Below are 16,564 nucleotides of genomic sequence, written 5' to 3' on the forward strand. Positions count from 1 at the left end.
TTTATCTGCAAATTGTACAATATGGCTGTGATCAGGACTTAATAAAATCATCATCGCTACATTAAATGACATAAAGTTAATATAAACTTCATATTTAACTACATTTTTCAAGACAATGGGACCAATGTAAATTAAAAATAAACGAAGTTCTGTGGCTTTCCAGTGGTTAATTTAATTAATCGGCCTAGTTTTTCTGACAAAATCACTGGTGATGTATTGTTTAATGTCTAATAAAGACTTATTTAATTTTCCAATAGAAAAACTATTCAGACGAACATGAACTGGACCTTTACTCAACCATAATAATATTAATTTCCTTGTGACACCAAGAAGAGTTATACACAAATTACTTCATTACCTTATTTGTTCCATAGCATAATGACCTTCACAGAGCCGTCGATGAATAAAACTGTTCTTATATTCACCAAAATATGTTACCACTGGTATAATTGAGTAGCTATTTGATCACCACAAATGTATAAAACTACAGTATACTCATAAAATCTACCTTACCCATAAATAATATTTAATAATGTAACTGTGGCAATACAGACTGTCTTTCATAACACCGTCAATGAACTAAACTGTTGATATTATCACCAAAATATTCTACTCATGGTATAACCGAGTAGCTATTTAATCAATTTGAACATAAAAACACTAAAAAATGTACACTTGGACTGATACTACCTTTGTCGATGAACCGTTCTGTACCTACAGTACATTACAATTTGTGTGCTCGATTAAATAATTAACCACCGTCAAAGACTACTCATAACACCAAACTTATCAATCATCAGCAATATTAAATAACTTATCCGTGCATCATATAATTACATTATTTGAGTCGAAAAATAAAATAGAATATAGTCATACATACATATTATTATATCACATGTAGTTGCACCTTTTATGTGCTCGGTTAAATATTTAACTACTAACTCGTAAAACTCGTGATGTAACCGAGTAGTCTCGACATGAGCTTAAAATGAGGATTTTAAACAGAGGTTTGGTTATCAAAAATAAAACTACAACGTACTTGAACAACATAAAGCAATATTTATTGAATCAAACAAAAACAGTATATTTATTATTATTATTATTATTATCAGTATATACAATATATCAAATACGCGTCGTAACGACTCGTTTGTAAACGCGATTTCAAAGCATACGGACCGAATCGGCGTGAAAACGGCACGTCTAAGGGTTCGAAAAGAAGCGTACAACACGAAAAACGGGCATACGGTGATTTTAAAGACGAAAAACATCGGAAAATCGGAAAAAAACGAAAAAAACGAACGTCAGATGCGTCGGAAAGGCGAAGTGCTCGGACCGATCTCGAGCGAAAACCGTATACGGACGGATTTTAAAAGAAATAAACTACACTTTAAGAGTAAAAAAGTCGGCGGAAAAGTTGAAAAATCGAGAAAAAAGGTAATTTTTTCGAAAAACGGTACCTACGATAAAACGGATTTTGATATTTTGATAACGAAAAAAGGCTTGATAACCGGCCGGCCCGAGGAAAATACCCGATTGGACGGTATAAGGAACCCGTGGATGAAATAAGATTCCCGTGGAAGACACGGCAAAGTTCCTAAACTCCAGGTAGCGCCACACGTTTAGCGTTTTATAATATAAAAAAAGTAGATAGATGATACCTACTATATATGTATTTTATTTCTTCATAGTTTTTAATTCAAATGTTATTATTATTATTCGTCTCTAAAGTGCCTGTGTGAGTAACGAGTACGATGAAATATATATAGTATAATTTTATTTATATCTTATCTATACCGTAATCGCTCCGTTGTCGCCGTCAAATCGGACGAGACATATTGAATTGTGTCTCACTATTGATGACGGGCGTATGACGAGGTAAACAGGGGACATAGCTGGGTATTACCAAAATTATATGTATGGAAGAGACATGTCTCAACGTAATATTTTAATAATTTAATTGCATTCCGACTGTGGTTAATAGCACATGTTTAATGTTTATACATTTTCTTAATGGAGTGACATACTTTTAAAACTTAATATGTCAGATATTATTGATATTATTTTAAACAAAGGTCTTGGTTCTTTTTCGTATGAAGAAAAATGCTTTAGCTATCGAAAAAAAAATGTTAGGTGAATTATCAAAAGATCCAACATTTATAAACAATGTAATAGATGTATTCGCAACAAAACAAAATCAACGAATTGATTTAAATTATATCCAAATATAATTATTTTATGTAATTTACTTTTTTATGATGATCTAATTTTTAAATAAATTTTATATAACATCATATCTTTGGTTGTCTTGTGTCTACCCTATAAAATTGTTCACGCGCCGCCACTGAAAATAATATTATAATATTTATGTAACTATTATCTCAATGTAGGTACTTACCTAATTTCCAATGCAAAAACACGAACAATATCTAACTATTACAATATTTATTAATAAAAATAAATTGTTCATCGACAATATTTATAAATAACAATTAGTGATTGATAATAAACGGGAATGCAGACTTGTGGACTGCTAAAGCCAAAATTACCAAATAACAAAATTATTATATGTACTGTAGGGGCGCCACGGTCAGGATTAATGATAAATTAATTAATATCGCATATAATTAATTATTGCACAGCGGCACAAAAACCTTTATTTAAATCAAAATTAACATATGACAAAATATAAAAATATATCAAAGAAAACATATAAAAAATAACTCGACATCGGGCTACTCCGCACACGATGGGTCGTCGAGAGGAACTAACTACTACTAACTACACCTCTACTAACACAAACAATATAATAATTACATAGTATCATATTATCACATATATCTTATCATCAAACTATCATTACATTATTATTTATTACTAAACGAGGACTCCCGGGTTTGATGCCTTACGGCTACAACCGCGGATCTCACATTAGCGCTGTGCGCTAGTCGAGAGCCGCGGAGGTTCACGGCCGGCGCACGTCGGCGAAGCCAACCGCCCGTCGGCCGCGCGTCGTCTACGGACCACGAGCACCTGGCGCAAACCCGTTCCCACCGAAGTCGGGAGAGAGTGCGCGCGTACCGTTGGCTGAGGCGTGCACGTGCCCTTCGCCACCCTGGTCGGGTCGCGAGCTATCCTCATCGCTTCCCGTTTTTGGTCACGGGCAACCTCCGATGCATATAGCTCCACCGGTAAGCTGGGTGGGCGCTAAGGAGAAAACTCACTCGGCAGCCTTCCCCTAGACCAAGCGTCGGTCTTGTAACCACATGGTAGCTCCCACTACAGCCACTCCGAAACCAAACCGCCGTCGAACGCGCAACAACCTTGGCCGCTACGCGGCCGCCGTGTGAGGGCACGGCGTCAATCGCTCAACGCCGAGGGGCTCCCCCACATCCCGAAGTACCATTCTCGCCCCCGTTAGGAAAGCACATAAATGGTGAGATGGACGGGCCGAGCTTCGTCGGCGTTATGCCTCGGCTGTGGTCCTCCCGAGATTTGGGCCGTGTACCGCGGGCTCACGGTGGGCCCTCTCCGGGCAGCGCTCACTGCCGACGCGGTGGCCGCGACACCCGAGTTTGAAGCTCGGTAGCCTGAGGTGTGTGTCTACGCCTCCCCGAGGCCTTTCCGAAGAGAGCGACCCGTACTTCTTGAGGTCACGGCCAAAACCTCTGCAACGCCCTAGTCCCCGAGGGTTTCGGTGCGTTCGCGTCTCAGACACCGGCCCCGACTGGCCAGTCCCTTTTAGTCGTCTTTTACGACAAGCAGGGAATACTGTGGCGGTATTCTGGCTTCAGCCCCAGCCACAGAGCCTTCCTGCGCGTCCCTGACGCATGTGCTAGGCCCTACCGGAACGCGCATGAGCGTGTTCTCCGTTTCTGCCACTTACTCCGTCCTTGCACATTCGGAACACCCCATGCTCTGAGCCTGCCACTAGCAGTGAGTCATCACCACCGTGGTGGCTGCGTTCCGGTAATGCGGATGACCGCGGTTTATGTGTCGCTTCTATTTTTGAGACTGCCCTTTGCAAACGTCCTTAGTGCTTCATACAGTTTTCTTGTTCGGAGAAAGACACCATCTTCAGGGGGCCATATCTGGCCGTCACTTAGCAATGCTGCCTAGAGATCTTCTCTTAATTGCTCTGTTCGTTTGCATTTCAGGAGGACGTGAGCCATCGTCTCTGACCCCCCCCCCCCCCCCAAGAGCGCACGCGCACGTGGGAGATTCGACCAGACTGAAACTGAATAACTTCGCCCGAAAGTCTCCATGGCCCGTAAGCATCTGGGTCGTATAATAATCCATTTCCATTGGAAATTGATACCTGTATTTAACTGATGGAATCATCCTCTTTGTCCACTCGCCTTTATCAGAGGTTATATACCTCTCTTGCCACTGATCGAGTAGGTCGTTTTATTCATCAATTAGTTCTTCAGGCGTGATGAGGCCAAGCTTCATCCTTCTCTTGTAAACCGTTTCTATAATCTTAAGGTCTAGTGGTAGTCCCCCAGCTACCGCCGAGAGGCAATTTGTAGAGGCCGTGTTATATGCACTCGTAATCGCTCTTAACGGGTCCCTCTGCATCGAGCCAAGCTTCTCTCTGCACTTCTCAAAGGTGACCCCTTCCCACCATATCTCCGCAGCATAATAAGTAATCCTGGGTAGGAAGACGCCTTCATAAATAATCCTGGCTGCTCTTCTGTTCATTCCCCAGTTGGCGGAAGACATGCCTCTAAGCCTTTTGTAAAGGTCCTTCGACTTCTGTGCCAGGCTGAAAATATGGTCCACGTACGACTGCCTTGGATCCAGGAGGACACCGAAGTACCTGACAGTACTGGTCGGCTCTATCAATGCGGCTCCGTCGCTCGACCCGAAAGTTATACTGTAATTCGGTTTGAGACCGCCCTTGACCGACATTAGCTGGGTCTTTGTCGCCGAAAACTCCAAGGAGTATTTCCCTGCCCAATCTTTCATTTTATCCAGGAATTCAACCATGCGCTTGAAGGCCGTTGGAGGTCTGGCGGCGCCTATAAGCACAGCGATGTCATCTGCATACGTTATAACGTGCTGCGTACTTACGTCGGGCAAGGTCTCGATATCAGCCATGGCTACCTTCCACAGGGTTGGCCTGAGTTGCGACCCCTGCGGACAGCCTCTTGTTAGCTTTTTGGTTTTAACGATATTCTCCATCTGGAGTCTTGCATACCTGTTCTCCATGTAACTCTTTATCAGCCTAATGCTTCTGATTGAAGCCCCGATCATCTGGAGTCGTTCGAGGATTGGGGACCACTTGACGTTGTCAAATGCCCCAGTGATGTCCAAGAAGACTCCAAAGACATGTCTGCACTTGGACTCATTAGCCCAGTCGTACATTGAGTTCATGGCTGTGATGGTAGAACGTCCCGTCACAAACCCGTGCTGGTTGTCTATCTCGTTCAGCAGAGTTTCACTATTTATTGCATTGATTATTAATGTCTCAAGTGCTTTGGACATCGTCGGCAAGAGACTTATGGGCCTGTAAGCCTTAGGGCTGTACATGTCCTTTTTTCCAGGCTTAGGAATAATTACTAGTTTCGATACCTTCCAGCAGCTGGGGAAGGTAGCGCTCTTCAGACATCTGTTCATCACTTTTGTCGTGGTTTCCTGGATCACTGGCCATGCCTTCCTTAGGATTCCGGCAGTTATGCCGTCCAGACCAGGTGCTTTTGTTGGCTTCATGCGCCAGATCGCATCCTTGACTTGCTGCTCTGCGACCGGGACAAACGGTTCCAACGGTCCATGCCAAAAGGACTCTACTTGGTCCTGATTAACTGGGACGAATGTGTCCAGCAGAACATCCATCGTCTCCTCCACTGTCTCTGTGAGGGTGCCATCCAGCTTAGTCAGAGAACTGGTGACATTGCGCATGCGGGGACCCTTCTTAGCGTATCTGAACGCTTTGCCCCATGTGTTGAAGTTAATGTCCTCTGAAAAAAGCCTCCAGGTTTCCATTTTAGCTCTCCTGATTTCGTGGAGGTAATCATTCCTAAGGCGATTATAAGCTGGTCTATCATTCTGCATAAGCCCCATTCTTTTACCCCGGTTGAGTGATTTCCTCATAGAGGTAAGTTTATCCAACCACCACGGTTGCCTGCAAATAGCCCAGCGTCTGCCAGCCTTAATGGGAATGGCTTTGGTGGCAGCATCAATTATCACGTTTGTAAGACTCAACGCATGTTCATTAATGCCTGCCGTTGACTGTACTGTCAAGGCGCTTCCGGCTAATTCCTGGGTGAACAAGTCCCAGTTCGCCCTTCTGACGTCGAATCTTTTGTTCTCACAACGGACCCTTGGTGATGCCTGGTTAACTTTGTAACTCAATAAGCGATGATCGCTATCGGTCTCGTCGCTTACAAGCCACTCAGTGACCCTGTCCGCAATGCCCTGTGAGCTGAGTGTAACATCAATGTTAGAGGAGCTCATACCAGGGTGCGAGTAAGTATCTATATTGCCTGTTGTGTTAATGACGCTGAGGTTAAAGTCGTCGATAAACTCTTCAACTACTCTACCCCTCTGGTTGCGGTCCTTGCTGTGCCACCTCAGCGAATGTCCGTTAGTATCGGCCCCAATGATAGTCTCGGTCCCTTCCTCCAGTATCACCCTAAGTTTATCAGTGAAAACGGACGTATGCACATTGTATTTGAAGTATGCCGAGACTAGTATCACAGACCCTGGCCCATGGCCTACCCTCGTGGCTGATATGTACAACTTAATGACTTGAAGGCTTGTGTCTATGACGATAATTGCTGCCCCTGGGTTGTCAGCCGCTGTAACCCTGCAATCTTCGAAGCCGTAAATTTTTCCTGCTTGTGCGGCCGGTTCTTGGACAAGTGTGATATTTACATTATTTTCTGCGCAATAGTCCCGCAGCTGCAGCGAGGCTATGCGCTGGCCATTTAGATTGTGCTGAACAATCTTAATCATTTTTTCATTTTCCGAAATCTGTGCGCCTGAGGAGGCTCTTTGTGGCTCTATCTCGGGATTTACAGGCCGAGCTCGACGCCTTGTGGTCGCCTCTACAGTTGGTGCACACCGCCTTGTCCTTCTCTGTACAGTCCCTACTGTCGTGTGACTTCGCGCAATGTCTACACGTAGGCAGCTCTTCGGTGCACTTTAACGATGTGTGCCCGAACGCTTGGCACTTAGAGCACTGCGGTAGACTTTTGTGCAGCTTGACCCTACATCTCGTAAGCCCCGAGAAAACAGCTTTATTTTCTATCACCGGTAGAAGTTTAGCCGGGACTTCTATCAACCAGTGCACCGTGCTACCCGTTCTAGGGCCTAGTTTGTGCTTGACGCACATTGTGTCAATGTCCTCAAAGGTGAGGCCAAGTTCCGGATTCTGAGTTACCAACCCGTGGGAGATATCCTCCACTGATAGTTCCGCATCAAAATCATAAATAATGACACGCGGTAATCTAGGGCCTGCAATTTTAACCTTAGGTAGCTGGCTGATCACCTCCAACGTATTATCATCGTCCGGTATAATTGTGATTTGGTTGCCCCGTACGAACGTTTTCACCATAGGGTTGGTCATTTTTCCCCTAACAGTTTTCCATAGCTCGTTTTTGCCTGCGCTACTGACGTTCCCTCGGGGATCGTGAAGTTTAGTCGCGTGCTCGTCGCGGCCTTGCGGCATTTGTCCAGTTCCTTTTTCCTACTCGTGGCGACACCTTTCCTGGTTTTGAGTGACCACCGGTTGGCTGGTGCTGACGCATTGCGCATAGCTCCGTGCGGTTTCAGGAGTACTTTTACTTATAATCGGGTGAGCTTCCAGGGCAGCCTTCAGCTCTGCATTCTGCCTTTGGAGATTCGCGATATCTACCGTTTTGTCGGTGATCGACTTGCTGAAGGTAGCCAGTATACTCTGCAGCTGTTCCTGAGTTACCTGTGCCTTTCCGCTCAGTCGAGAGACTTCAAGACAGAGATCAGTGTAGATATCTCTAAGGCCCTTTACACGTTCAAGAATTCCTTCAGAAGCTCCGACAGTTAATTTCTTAGCTCTTTCCGCATGAGCGGTCTGCTCCAGCCAACCAAGCATGGAACTCACTTCTTGTTTGGCCACCCTAACCTCCACCGCGGCTTTTTTGTTCTGCCCTATGCGACCTGGACATGGAAGTTGGCGCTTACCGCCTGACGATGATGCATCAGCATCGTCATCATTGTCACTGACCGTGTCACCACTGGTGCTATTACCTTTGTTGGTGTTCTCAGTTTCGGGGTTCCCCCCCCCCCTTCTGAGCCTGAGGGGTTTGTTTGTCATCGTGTCCATATCTCCAGTTTTTCCAATGTCCGTTTTTTCTTTTGCGCATAATCCTGGTGCATGATGAAGATTTTTTTTTCTGTAGCGTGTAAATAAAAATTACTCAATTTTACCCAAAATCTGATATGTACTTAAACTAAAGTTAATTCTCAGGATTTTGAAAATGTTATTTTTTTTTTGCGTCCATAGGGGATTATAGCGCATAGAAATTATTTCTGTAAGTTGTATCGCAATATTTTCAACAAAACATGATTTATTTTTATTTCTTATTTTTCGTTCACCTGAAATATATACATATAACTTTTGTATTTACCTATATAATATGTTGTACATTTATATTTTTAAATTATTAAATAGGTAAATGTATGTCACGTATCTATATAATTTATTTTTGAAATTTTAAAAAATAAAACAATAATAATTTTAATATGATATATTATTCATTTTCGTTTATTTCCATTTCTGAAAATGACGAATTTAATACATTTGTACTTTGATCTGAGTATTCTGGAAACATTAACAGGTTTTGTAAATCATCACTAGGGTGCGGATTTGTATGTAATAAAAATTCAAAAATATGTACATATATATGTATTTAATTTTAACAAAATATGTAATTAAAAATACAATATATGTAAAAAAAAATTTTATTCTTGACAAAACAATTGACAATCATATATTTTTTTAGATTGTCAAAAGTAAATCGACGTCGATTAGGACGCAATATGTTTTTATAGCGGCTAAAGGATCTTTCCACATTAACGGAAGTTATAGGAGCAAATTTAAAAGCTCCTAATATTCAGCAACACTAAATTGAAAAGAAGTTTGCATATCGCTGCCGTTATGAATGTTTGCAATAGCTTCAATAGTCTTTAAACCTGGGTTTTTATTTAGTACTTGTTCAACTTTTTTTAAATTTTTATTCCAACCTCCCCAGGGGCTTCTTTCAATTTGTTGACGGTGTTAGAGACAATACCCAGGCTATCATTCGGAGACAAGTTTTGAGCTTCGAGTTTAGTAATAGAATTGGCAAGGAATGTAGTATTGGAGGATATGTACACTAAATTAGATTTTAATGAGGTACTTTTAATTAAATTTTTCGCATTTTCTACTGAAACAGCATCTATTTCAAGTTTGGAAATCACATCTTCAATGACACTAAAATTGTCGCAATAATATGCAGCAGCTTGTAACCAAGTAATACCAACAACTCATAATATAAAACGGCGATACATTACTAATTCTGTAAATAGCTCAATATTTAACAAAAATATGTAATATCAGTAAAATATGTAAAAATATGTAATTTAGATTAAATATGTAAAAATATGTAATACCAACCATAACTTAAAATAATCAGATAGACCTGTAACATATTTCTGTAAAGGAATCATTCGAATACTATCATTCATGACAAATATGTAAATACATACAAATCCGCACCCTAATCATCACTGAATGTGAGTGGACATTTACTCGGTAGTTCTCTTATGGACGATATGTATGGATCTGATGAGACGAGTAACATGTGTATTAAATCTTTATTGGTATTTAATCTACTATTTTTTCTTGTATGATTTTGTCTTGTTCGTTTATAATCCTTATTTCTAGCTTCTTGGGCTTCTTCAGAAAGTTGTCCTACAAAAAATAAATATATAAAAGTATTATTTTAAAATATTTAAAAAAATTAATTGTTTACCAATAGGCAAAATGGCGAATCTTATAACATCAGCTCCATGAATAAGTATTTTATGTATACTTGCTGGCATATAGTACCAAGGATAAAGATGTACAAATAATTTAGCCGTAGCCAAAGCATATTTATCAAATGTTATTGGATTAATTTCACGTCCACTAGCAATTAAAGATAATATGTTCCCAAAACGTTTAAGTAATGTAAAATCAATTCCCGTTATTTCCGCGCTCTTTTCTGGGTTTTTAAAAAATCGTCTTGCCGTATTACCATCGTTTGTATTTCCTTTTCCTGCAAATATATTTGTAAGAGTAAATACATCTATAATTTACATAGTTCATATTTTATCAAATTAATATTAGTTTGTTTTTTACCCTGTAGCACAACATCCACCAATAAACCCATTTCTGTGCGAAAACGTTCTTGAATGTTTTTTTTTTCGTTGTGCAGAACTTAGCTTTTGTGCTGGTGTTCTAACCTAAAATGTAATTTTTAATGTTTAATGTAATTATTGATTAAATACATTTTGTATATTATAACAATCTTACATACTTGCCAAGTCTTACATTCCAAACGATATGAAACGTGTAACAAACATTCAAAGAATCGTATCCATGCGTGAAGTGTGGACAGTCCAAATTTCAACGATTTGTGGTTAATTAATCTCTTTTTTACCTGTTCAATATTATTCATGTCTTTTGGAGAATAACCACAAATGTAACATTTTTGACTTGAGGTGTCTGTCATGGAGTTACATACCTTTATGATAATAACAAGTAAATAAAGTAAATAATAACTCAAAATAAATATAATATTTTATAACTTATTTACCTTTCCGTCAACCATTGTAAATACCAAAGTATGCTTAACTGTTACTTCTTTACCATTAAATATTATGTGAGTAGGCAACAAATTTTGTATTTGGTCTTCAATAGCAATTACTTCGTGTAATGTAGTAACCTTCGTTTCTTTTTGGAATTTAAACTTGATTGGTCTACAAAACCGTGTAGAAGAAGTTCTTCTATTTTTCCATACTATATTTTTTTCATTAGTTTCATTAAAAGAGTGCAACTGGAGAGGGAGGATAGAAAAAAGAAATAAATCACTATCAGAACATTCATTTGAATTATGATACTGTTGTTTATATAAAGATTGTCCATTACTTCCATCACAACCCCATTTATATATAATTTCAAATTCTTTTAAATAATCTTCATTAAAATTTATTGAAGGAATTTCAAAAATTATTTTTGAGGTGTGGTTCAAAAGATCTTGAAGTTTTATTTCACAAAACGATTCCGATATTATGCAGTTTTCGGGATAACACAATGCTTTTGCTGCAATAATTGTATCATAAGGTGGATAAATATCAGCATTATGTTGTTTCGCAGTTAATCGTATATTCAAATATTGATGTTTAGTTAAATCATTTTCAATATAAAATGCCAACGCTTCATCAGCCGTAAGTGGTATAATTTTTGAAGTGTCTAACTTGGCGTAAGACTTTAAAAAGTCTGAAGCTTTATCGGATGAAGTTACCTCTTTAAAAAGTTGGACAATATTTCGCTATCCAGCCAATGAAAATTTATTTTGTGAAGCGTAATGTATCTCAGGAGTTGTCATAGTAGAAGTAGTTATTGATATATTAATTTTCCGTCTTTTTGAACTATCTGCACATTGATTAAAATGTTTAATAGGTCTACCTTTATTTAACGAGGTTGAAACTTTAATATTATTGTGGTTAGATATTTTAAAGTACGAATCAAGCCATTCAGTATGCATTTTATTAAATTTATTATTATTCCGGCAAGCTTTTACCCATTTTTTGGATAATGCTAAAGAAAACTTTAAAATTGCACTTTCTACTGCTTTAATATAAAATCCGTTCCACTTCAAACCATTGAATTTATCTTGAATAAAAATAAACAGTAATTGTCTTGTACTAAAAGTTGACACGGATTGCATAGAACATTTATTACGTACCACTTCATACAGTTCACGATTCAAAATACATTTTTTATGCTTATTGTTAATTACGAGATCAACTGAAAATACGTAATAAAAACCGATTGAGCATAATCATACATACCAAAAAATATTAAAAATATATATACATTTTCTCTTACCTTCAAATTGGCTATCCATAATATCAATTACAGCTTATATTATATATTATATAAATTACTTAATTTAATAAAAAATATTTTAGTATGATAAAAGATTTAAAAATAATACAAGAATGTATATTCTCATGAGAATAAACTCTATAACTTTAAAAGTATATTATGTTAAATATAAATATGTCATTTCAACTGCACGTTGGCACAACTACAATCTACACACTGACTGACGACAAGTTCAAATGATTATTATCAATATAATTTAATTGATCGCCGTAAAAATTATCTTATCTGTTAATGACATAAAAATACCCAATTCCAATGTCAAAGTTAATAAATATCCAACACAATTCATTTTAGGTTAAATAATTTCTATGCGCTATAATCCCCTATTTACGCAAAAAAAAAATAACATTTTCAAAATCCTGAGAATTTACTTTATTTTATGTACAATGTACATATCAGATTTTGGGTAAAATTGAGTAATTTTTATTTACACGCTACAGAAAAAAAATCTTGAAATTTAAAAAATTTCCAAATAACTTTGCATTCTAAAACAAAAAAAATATTTTTTTTATCTGTCTAGTATCATTAATACACATACAGGAAATAACATTAAAAAAAATTATATTTCCCTGATAAATACAATATAAAGTATCAAAAATAACGAAAAAATCGTATAAAACGTACAATTTTTTCTACATTCTAATAATTACACACAAGGTAAAAATAAATGTATGATTGTAAAATTTTATATTTGAGTTAAGGAACATATGATAATAAGGTTTTGACATTTTTTTTTTCTGAATAAATTTTGAATAAGACTTTTGAGCGCCCAAAATTACGTTTCAGACCACTGTGCGACGCCACCAAAATTATTATGTATCTGAACACGTATAAAATTAAAAGTTAATATGAAGTATAATAAAAGGTTAGGTGTCAACTGTCAAGTGTTATCTGCTGTATCGGTATAGCAAATGATTGAACGGGCCACAGTGGTCTTAATTGTCTTTCTAGATACCCAAAATAAGTGTTTCATAAATCATAAAAAATGTAACGTCACAGCATTTTTCTTGGTTTTAATTATATTATTATATTACATAACACACATTACGCGCGACAAAAACTAGCTGGACTACAGTGTTATGTCACCAGTACACCGCACATTCCCCCCCTCTGCGAGGCTCCATCCTCAACACCAACGGCGGGGACCGCGCTGGCACTGTCGGTCGGGGCGGCTGCGCTACCGGCAACGGAGACAGTGCAACCTGTTACCCAATTATTGTAATATTGCACCAAAAGTCCCCCTTCCACCCGCACTGGTCAGCAAGCCGTCCAACAACCACTAGCCGTCGGCCGATACGTTTTTAAAGAATTTTGTCTTTTTCCAACCGTTGAAGACCAACCACCACGTCAACCGTCTACATATTATTATTATTCACCACTTGGCATCGTCGACCATCTACATATTATTATTCGACCCAGTACGGCAGTCAACATGATGGGCTGAAACACCGCCATGGGGCCTGAGGGCCGGGATGCCGGATGGCTTGCTGCTTTGCGACACAACCATGCTGTCACGTATTATTATTATTATTATTTATATTCTCCCTTGACCCCTCTCACCTCCTTCATCTATCTTGATTTGCATACGCAGATTATTATTACCAAAAGCTTATAATTATTCAAATTTATTATATAAAAAAAAAAACATGATTATTATTTGCGCTCCTTTATATTATTATCATGCTTAGACGGCATGGCCGGGTTACATAACGTCTTACTCTGACGCGAACCCGGCGGGAGTTGGCGTTTAAATATTATTATTGTATTATTAGTCGAATGTGATCGAAAGACACATCCTGACATATTATAGCCTAGCGTCACTGCGAATATTATTCTTATTATTCCTTGTCCCATTCTTATTATTTGTTCATATGCCATGTGCCCGCTATATTATGTGATCGCTAAAACTATCGTTGTAAAACTTGTATACTAGATGACAATTGGTCTTATTTGTTTAAACGTATTATTTTGTACCTTATTGCCAAAAATGCCCACTACATATTATTATCTGAAATGAGACCATTATTATTTAAATGTCCTATACTAAAATATATTATTCTTTATTACCATAATCTAAGTCATATTTTCAATTATTATTCAGGGTAACCTATATTGTACTATATTATAAATCTTTGACATTCATTTGTCACTGCGTGTTCAAAAAACCTGTCAGCTCTGCCGACGTAAGTCTCACGACTTACCACGCGGTACGGCTGGCAGGTCACGGTTTCCATGCCCCGTGGGTAGTTTGTGGGGTGTCAAGAACCCCACATTCTGACAAACATAGATACAAAAGTTCTTGAAATTAGGTTAAAAAGACGTTACACACAATTTGTTGTTTCCGTCTTACAAGTACGTAACATAGCAAAATGTACGCTTATAAAACCTAACCATACGTTTCTATGTGAGTTTTAACCTGTAATTTTAGAAGTGTAATTTAAATACACGTGCATTCAGGTTGACTGCCGTGGGGAGTCTATTGACCCGTCATTTACCTTTACATATCGTTTAACGGAAATTTGTCTTGTATTGTCTAACAAACATTTCCAATTTGACCTTAAAAAAATGAATTTAAAAAAAATTACCTAATAACATTATATCATTATCTCACTTAGTAGAATCCAATTACTTAATAAAATCAAGTAGGGTCACTGAACCCTACGAGGCCTCTATGACACATGTGGGGTGAAAAAACCCTACAAGACAATAGATAGTCTTTATAAACTAATTTTTTCGACTTACTATATTTTTTACAAGGTTATCATAAAATAAATTTATATTACAACATCTTGTTATCTTTATTATAATAGATAAAAGTAAAATAAAATTACACATAAATAATTATAATGTATTTTTTGTTAATTATGGGCAACAACATATTTCTATAATTTACAAAGAACTTTTATAGAATTTAATAAAACAATACCTACACATAAAAATGTTACATCCTTCACAGCATGTTAATATTTTCCTTGTTTTATTTTGTGCCACTTTCCTTCCAAATTCAGATGACAACCTTGAATAGCATTTTTGACACATATTGACACACCAATATTTTATATTTATATCAGAATAGTTTACAATAAATATATATTTTAAAAAAAACAACTTTTAAGCACGCAAGTAAATATTAAATAATATTTATTGCCAGTCCTAAGCCTGTAAAAGTGCGAAGGAAAGTTAATATAGTTTAAGTTTAAGTTTATTATTATTATATCAGTATTGTAAAAACCAGTTCAAATATGTAAAAAAAAATAGTGACCGCAAGTGCCACCAAAAAGGTATTGACCGCAACTGTGCCGTAATCAAAAAAATGTAGGTTTTACAATACATCAATACCTTTTTAAATGGGTTCATAGACTTCCACTATTACGCGAGGGAAGGTCGTATACAAATTCCAAAAATGGTCATACAAATAGCGTTTAATTGTTTGGCGTAGGAAAAAGTAGAAAATTCCGTTTAAGGGGGGGGGGGGGACACGGGAAAATTGGTTTTTTGATTATATCTCGGGAGGGTGTCGCATACAAATTCATACAAATAGCGTTTCATTGTTTGGCCTAGGAAAAAGTAGAAAATTCCGTTGAAGGGGGGCGGGGGACACTGGAAAATTGATTTTTCGATTATAACTCGTGAGGGGGTCGCATTCAAATTCCAAATATGGTCATACAAATTCATACAAATTGAGTTATTGAATCTGGCAGTATAAAATATATGAATACTTAATTATTTATATTATGGGGGCTGGAGACATGTGTCATTAGCCCTCTTCAGTATTTTCAATACTGCTCGAATACTAGTGTCGTACAAATTCTAAGTACAGTCAAACAAATTCATACAAATGACATACAAAATATTTGGATAGAAATTTTCTAGATTTTCTTTGGATGGGGGGGGGGGGGGTTGGGGACACAGACGTGTTTTATTTTAAAAAGTGACCACAACAACGAAATTTTACGAAAATCGATTAGAATTAGTAAATTAAAATATCTATAGTCTGTACCCAACCCGGCCTAAAAACAAATTTATGTTAAAATTTAAATTTAAACATCTAATTTTGTCTAAATTTGAACTTTAAATGCCTATCATGGCAACATTGCAAAAATATAAGGTAACCTTATCACCATGAGAAAAAATACAAACGCTTAACTTATTAATAATCATATTTATCATAGAATTTTAATAATCTAAAAATATATTTAAAAAATTAAAAAAATATTTTATTGAATTTTTGATAAATACTTTTAATAATTAGTCAAAAAAAATATTTATTAAAAAGCATTTTATAATAAATTTAAAGCATAAAGTATAACTAAGAGTTAATTAATAGTTATTGTTTATTACTTTATTAGATACAAAATTAAATTATAGATAGTAAGGTACCCACTAGAT

The 16,564-nt window shown here is 37.1% G+C and overlaps 1 protein-coding gene across 1 annotated transcript; it reads right to left on the bottom strand.

Annotated features, from left to right (window-relative positions):
• Positions 1-9,207: 9,207 nt before the first annotated feature.
• LOC149062421 (uncharacterized) lies at positions 9,208-10,394 on the bottom strand. Its single transcript, XM_089215322.1, has 4 exons — positions 10,364-10,394; positions 9,996-10,280; positions 9,773-9,934; positions 9,208-9,506 (listed from the first exon to the last, which is right to left on the bottom strand). Exons 1-4 carry the CDS (start codon positions 10,392-10,394, stop codon positions 9,208-9,210), a joined length of 777 nt encoding a protein of 258 aa, XP_089071448.1.
• Positions 10,395-16,564: the final 6,170 nt, after the last annotated feature.

Source organism: Diuraphis noxia, unplaced genomic scaffold, assembly GCF_037042655.1.
Source record: "Diuraphis noxia isolate RWA-SAM2 unplaced genomic scaffold, SU_Dnox_SAM2 contig0001, whole genome shotgun sequence".
Lineage (NCBI taxonomy): Eukaryota > Metazoa > Arthropoda > Insecta > Hemiptera > Aphididae > Diuraphis > Diuraphis noxia.

Bases quoted from the DNA above. Each gene is read 5' to 3' on its own strand.
- LOC149062421 (XM_089215322.1), bottom strand. From the start codon at position 10,394: ATGGGTTTATTGGTGGATGTTGTGCTACAGG. The intron at 10,281-10,363 runs GTAAAAAACAAA...ATATATTTGCAG, and splicing joins GGTGGATGTTGTGCTACAGG to GAAAAGGAAATACAAACGAT. The intron at 9,507-9,772 runs GTAAATGTCCAC...TTATATTATGAG, and splicing joins GTCCATAAGAGAACTACCGA to TTGTTGGTATTACTTGGTTA.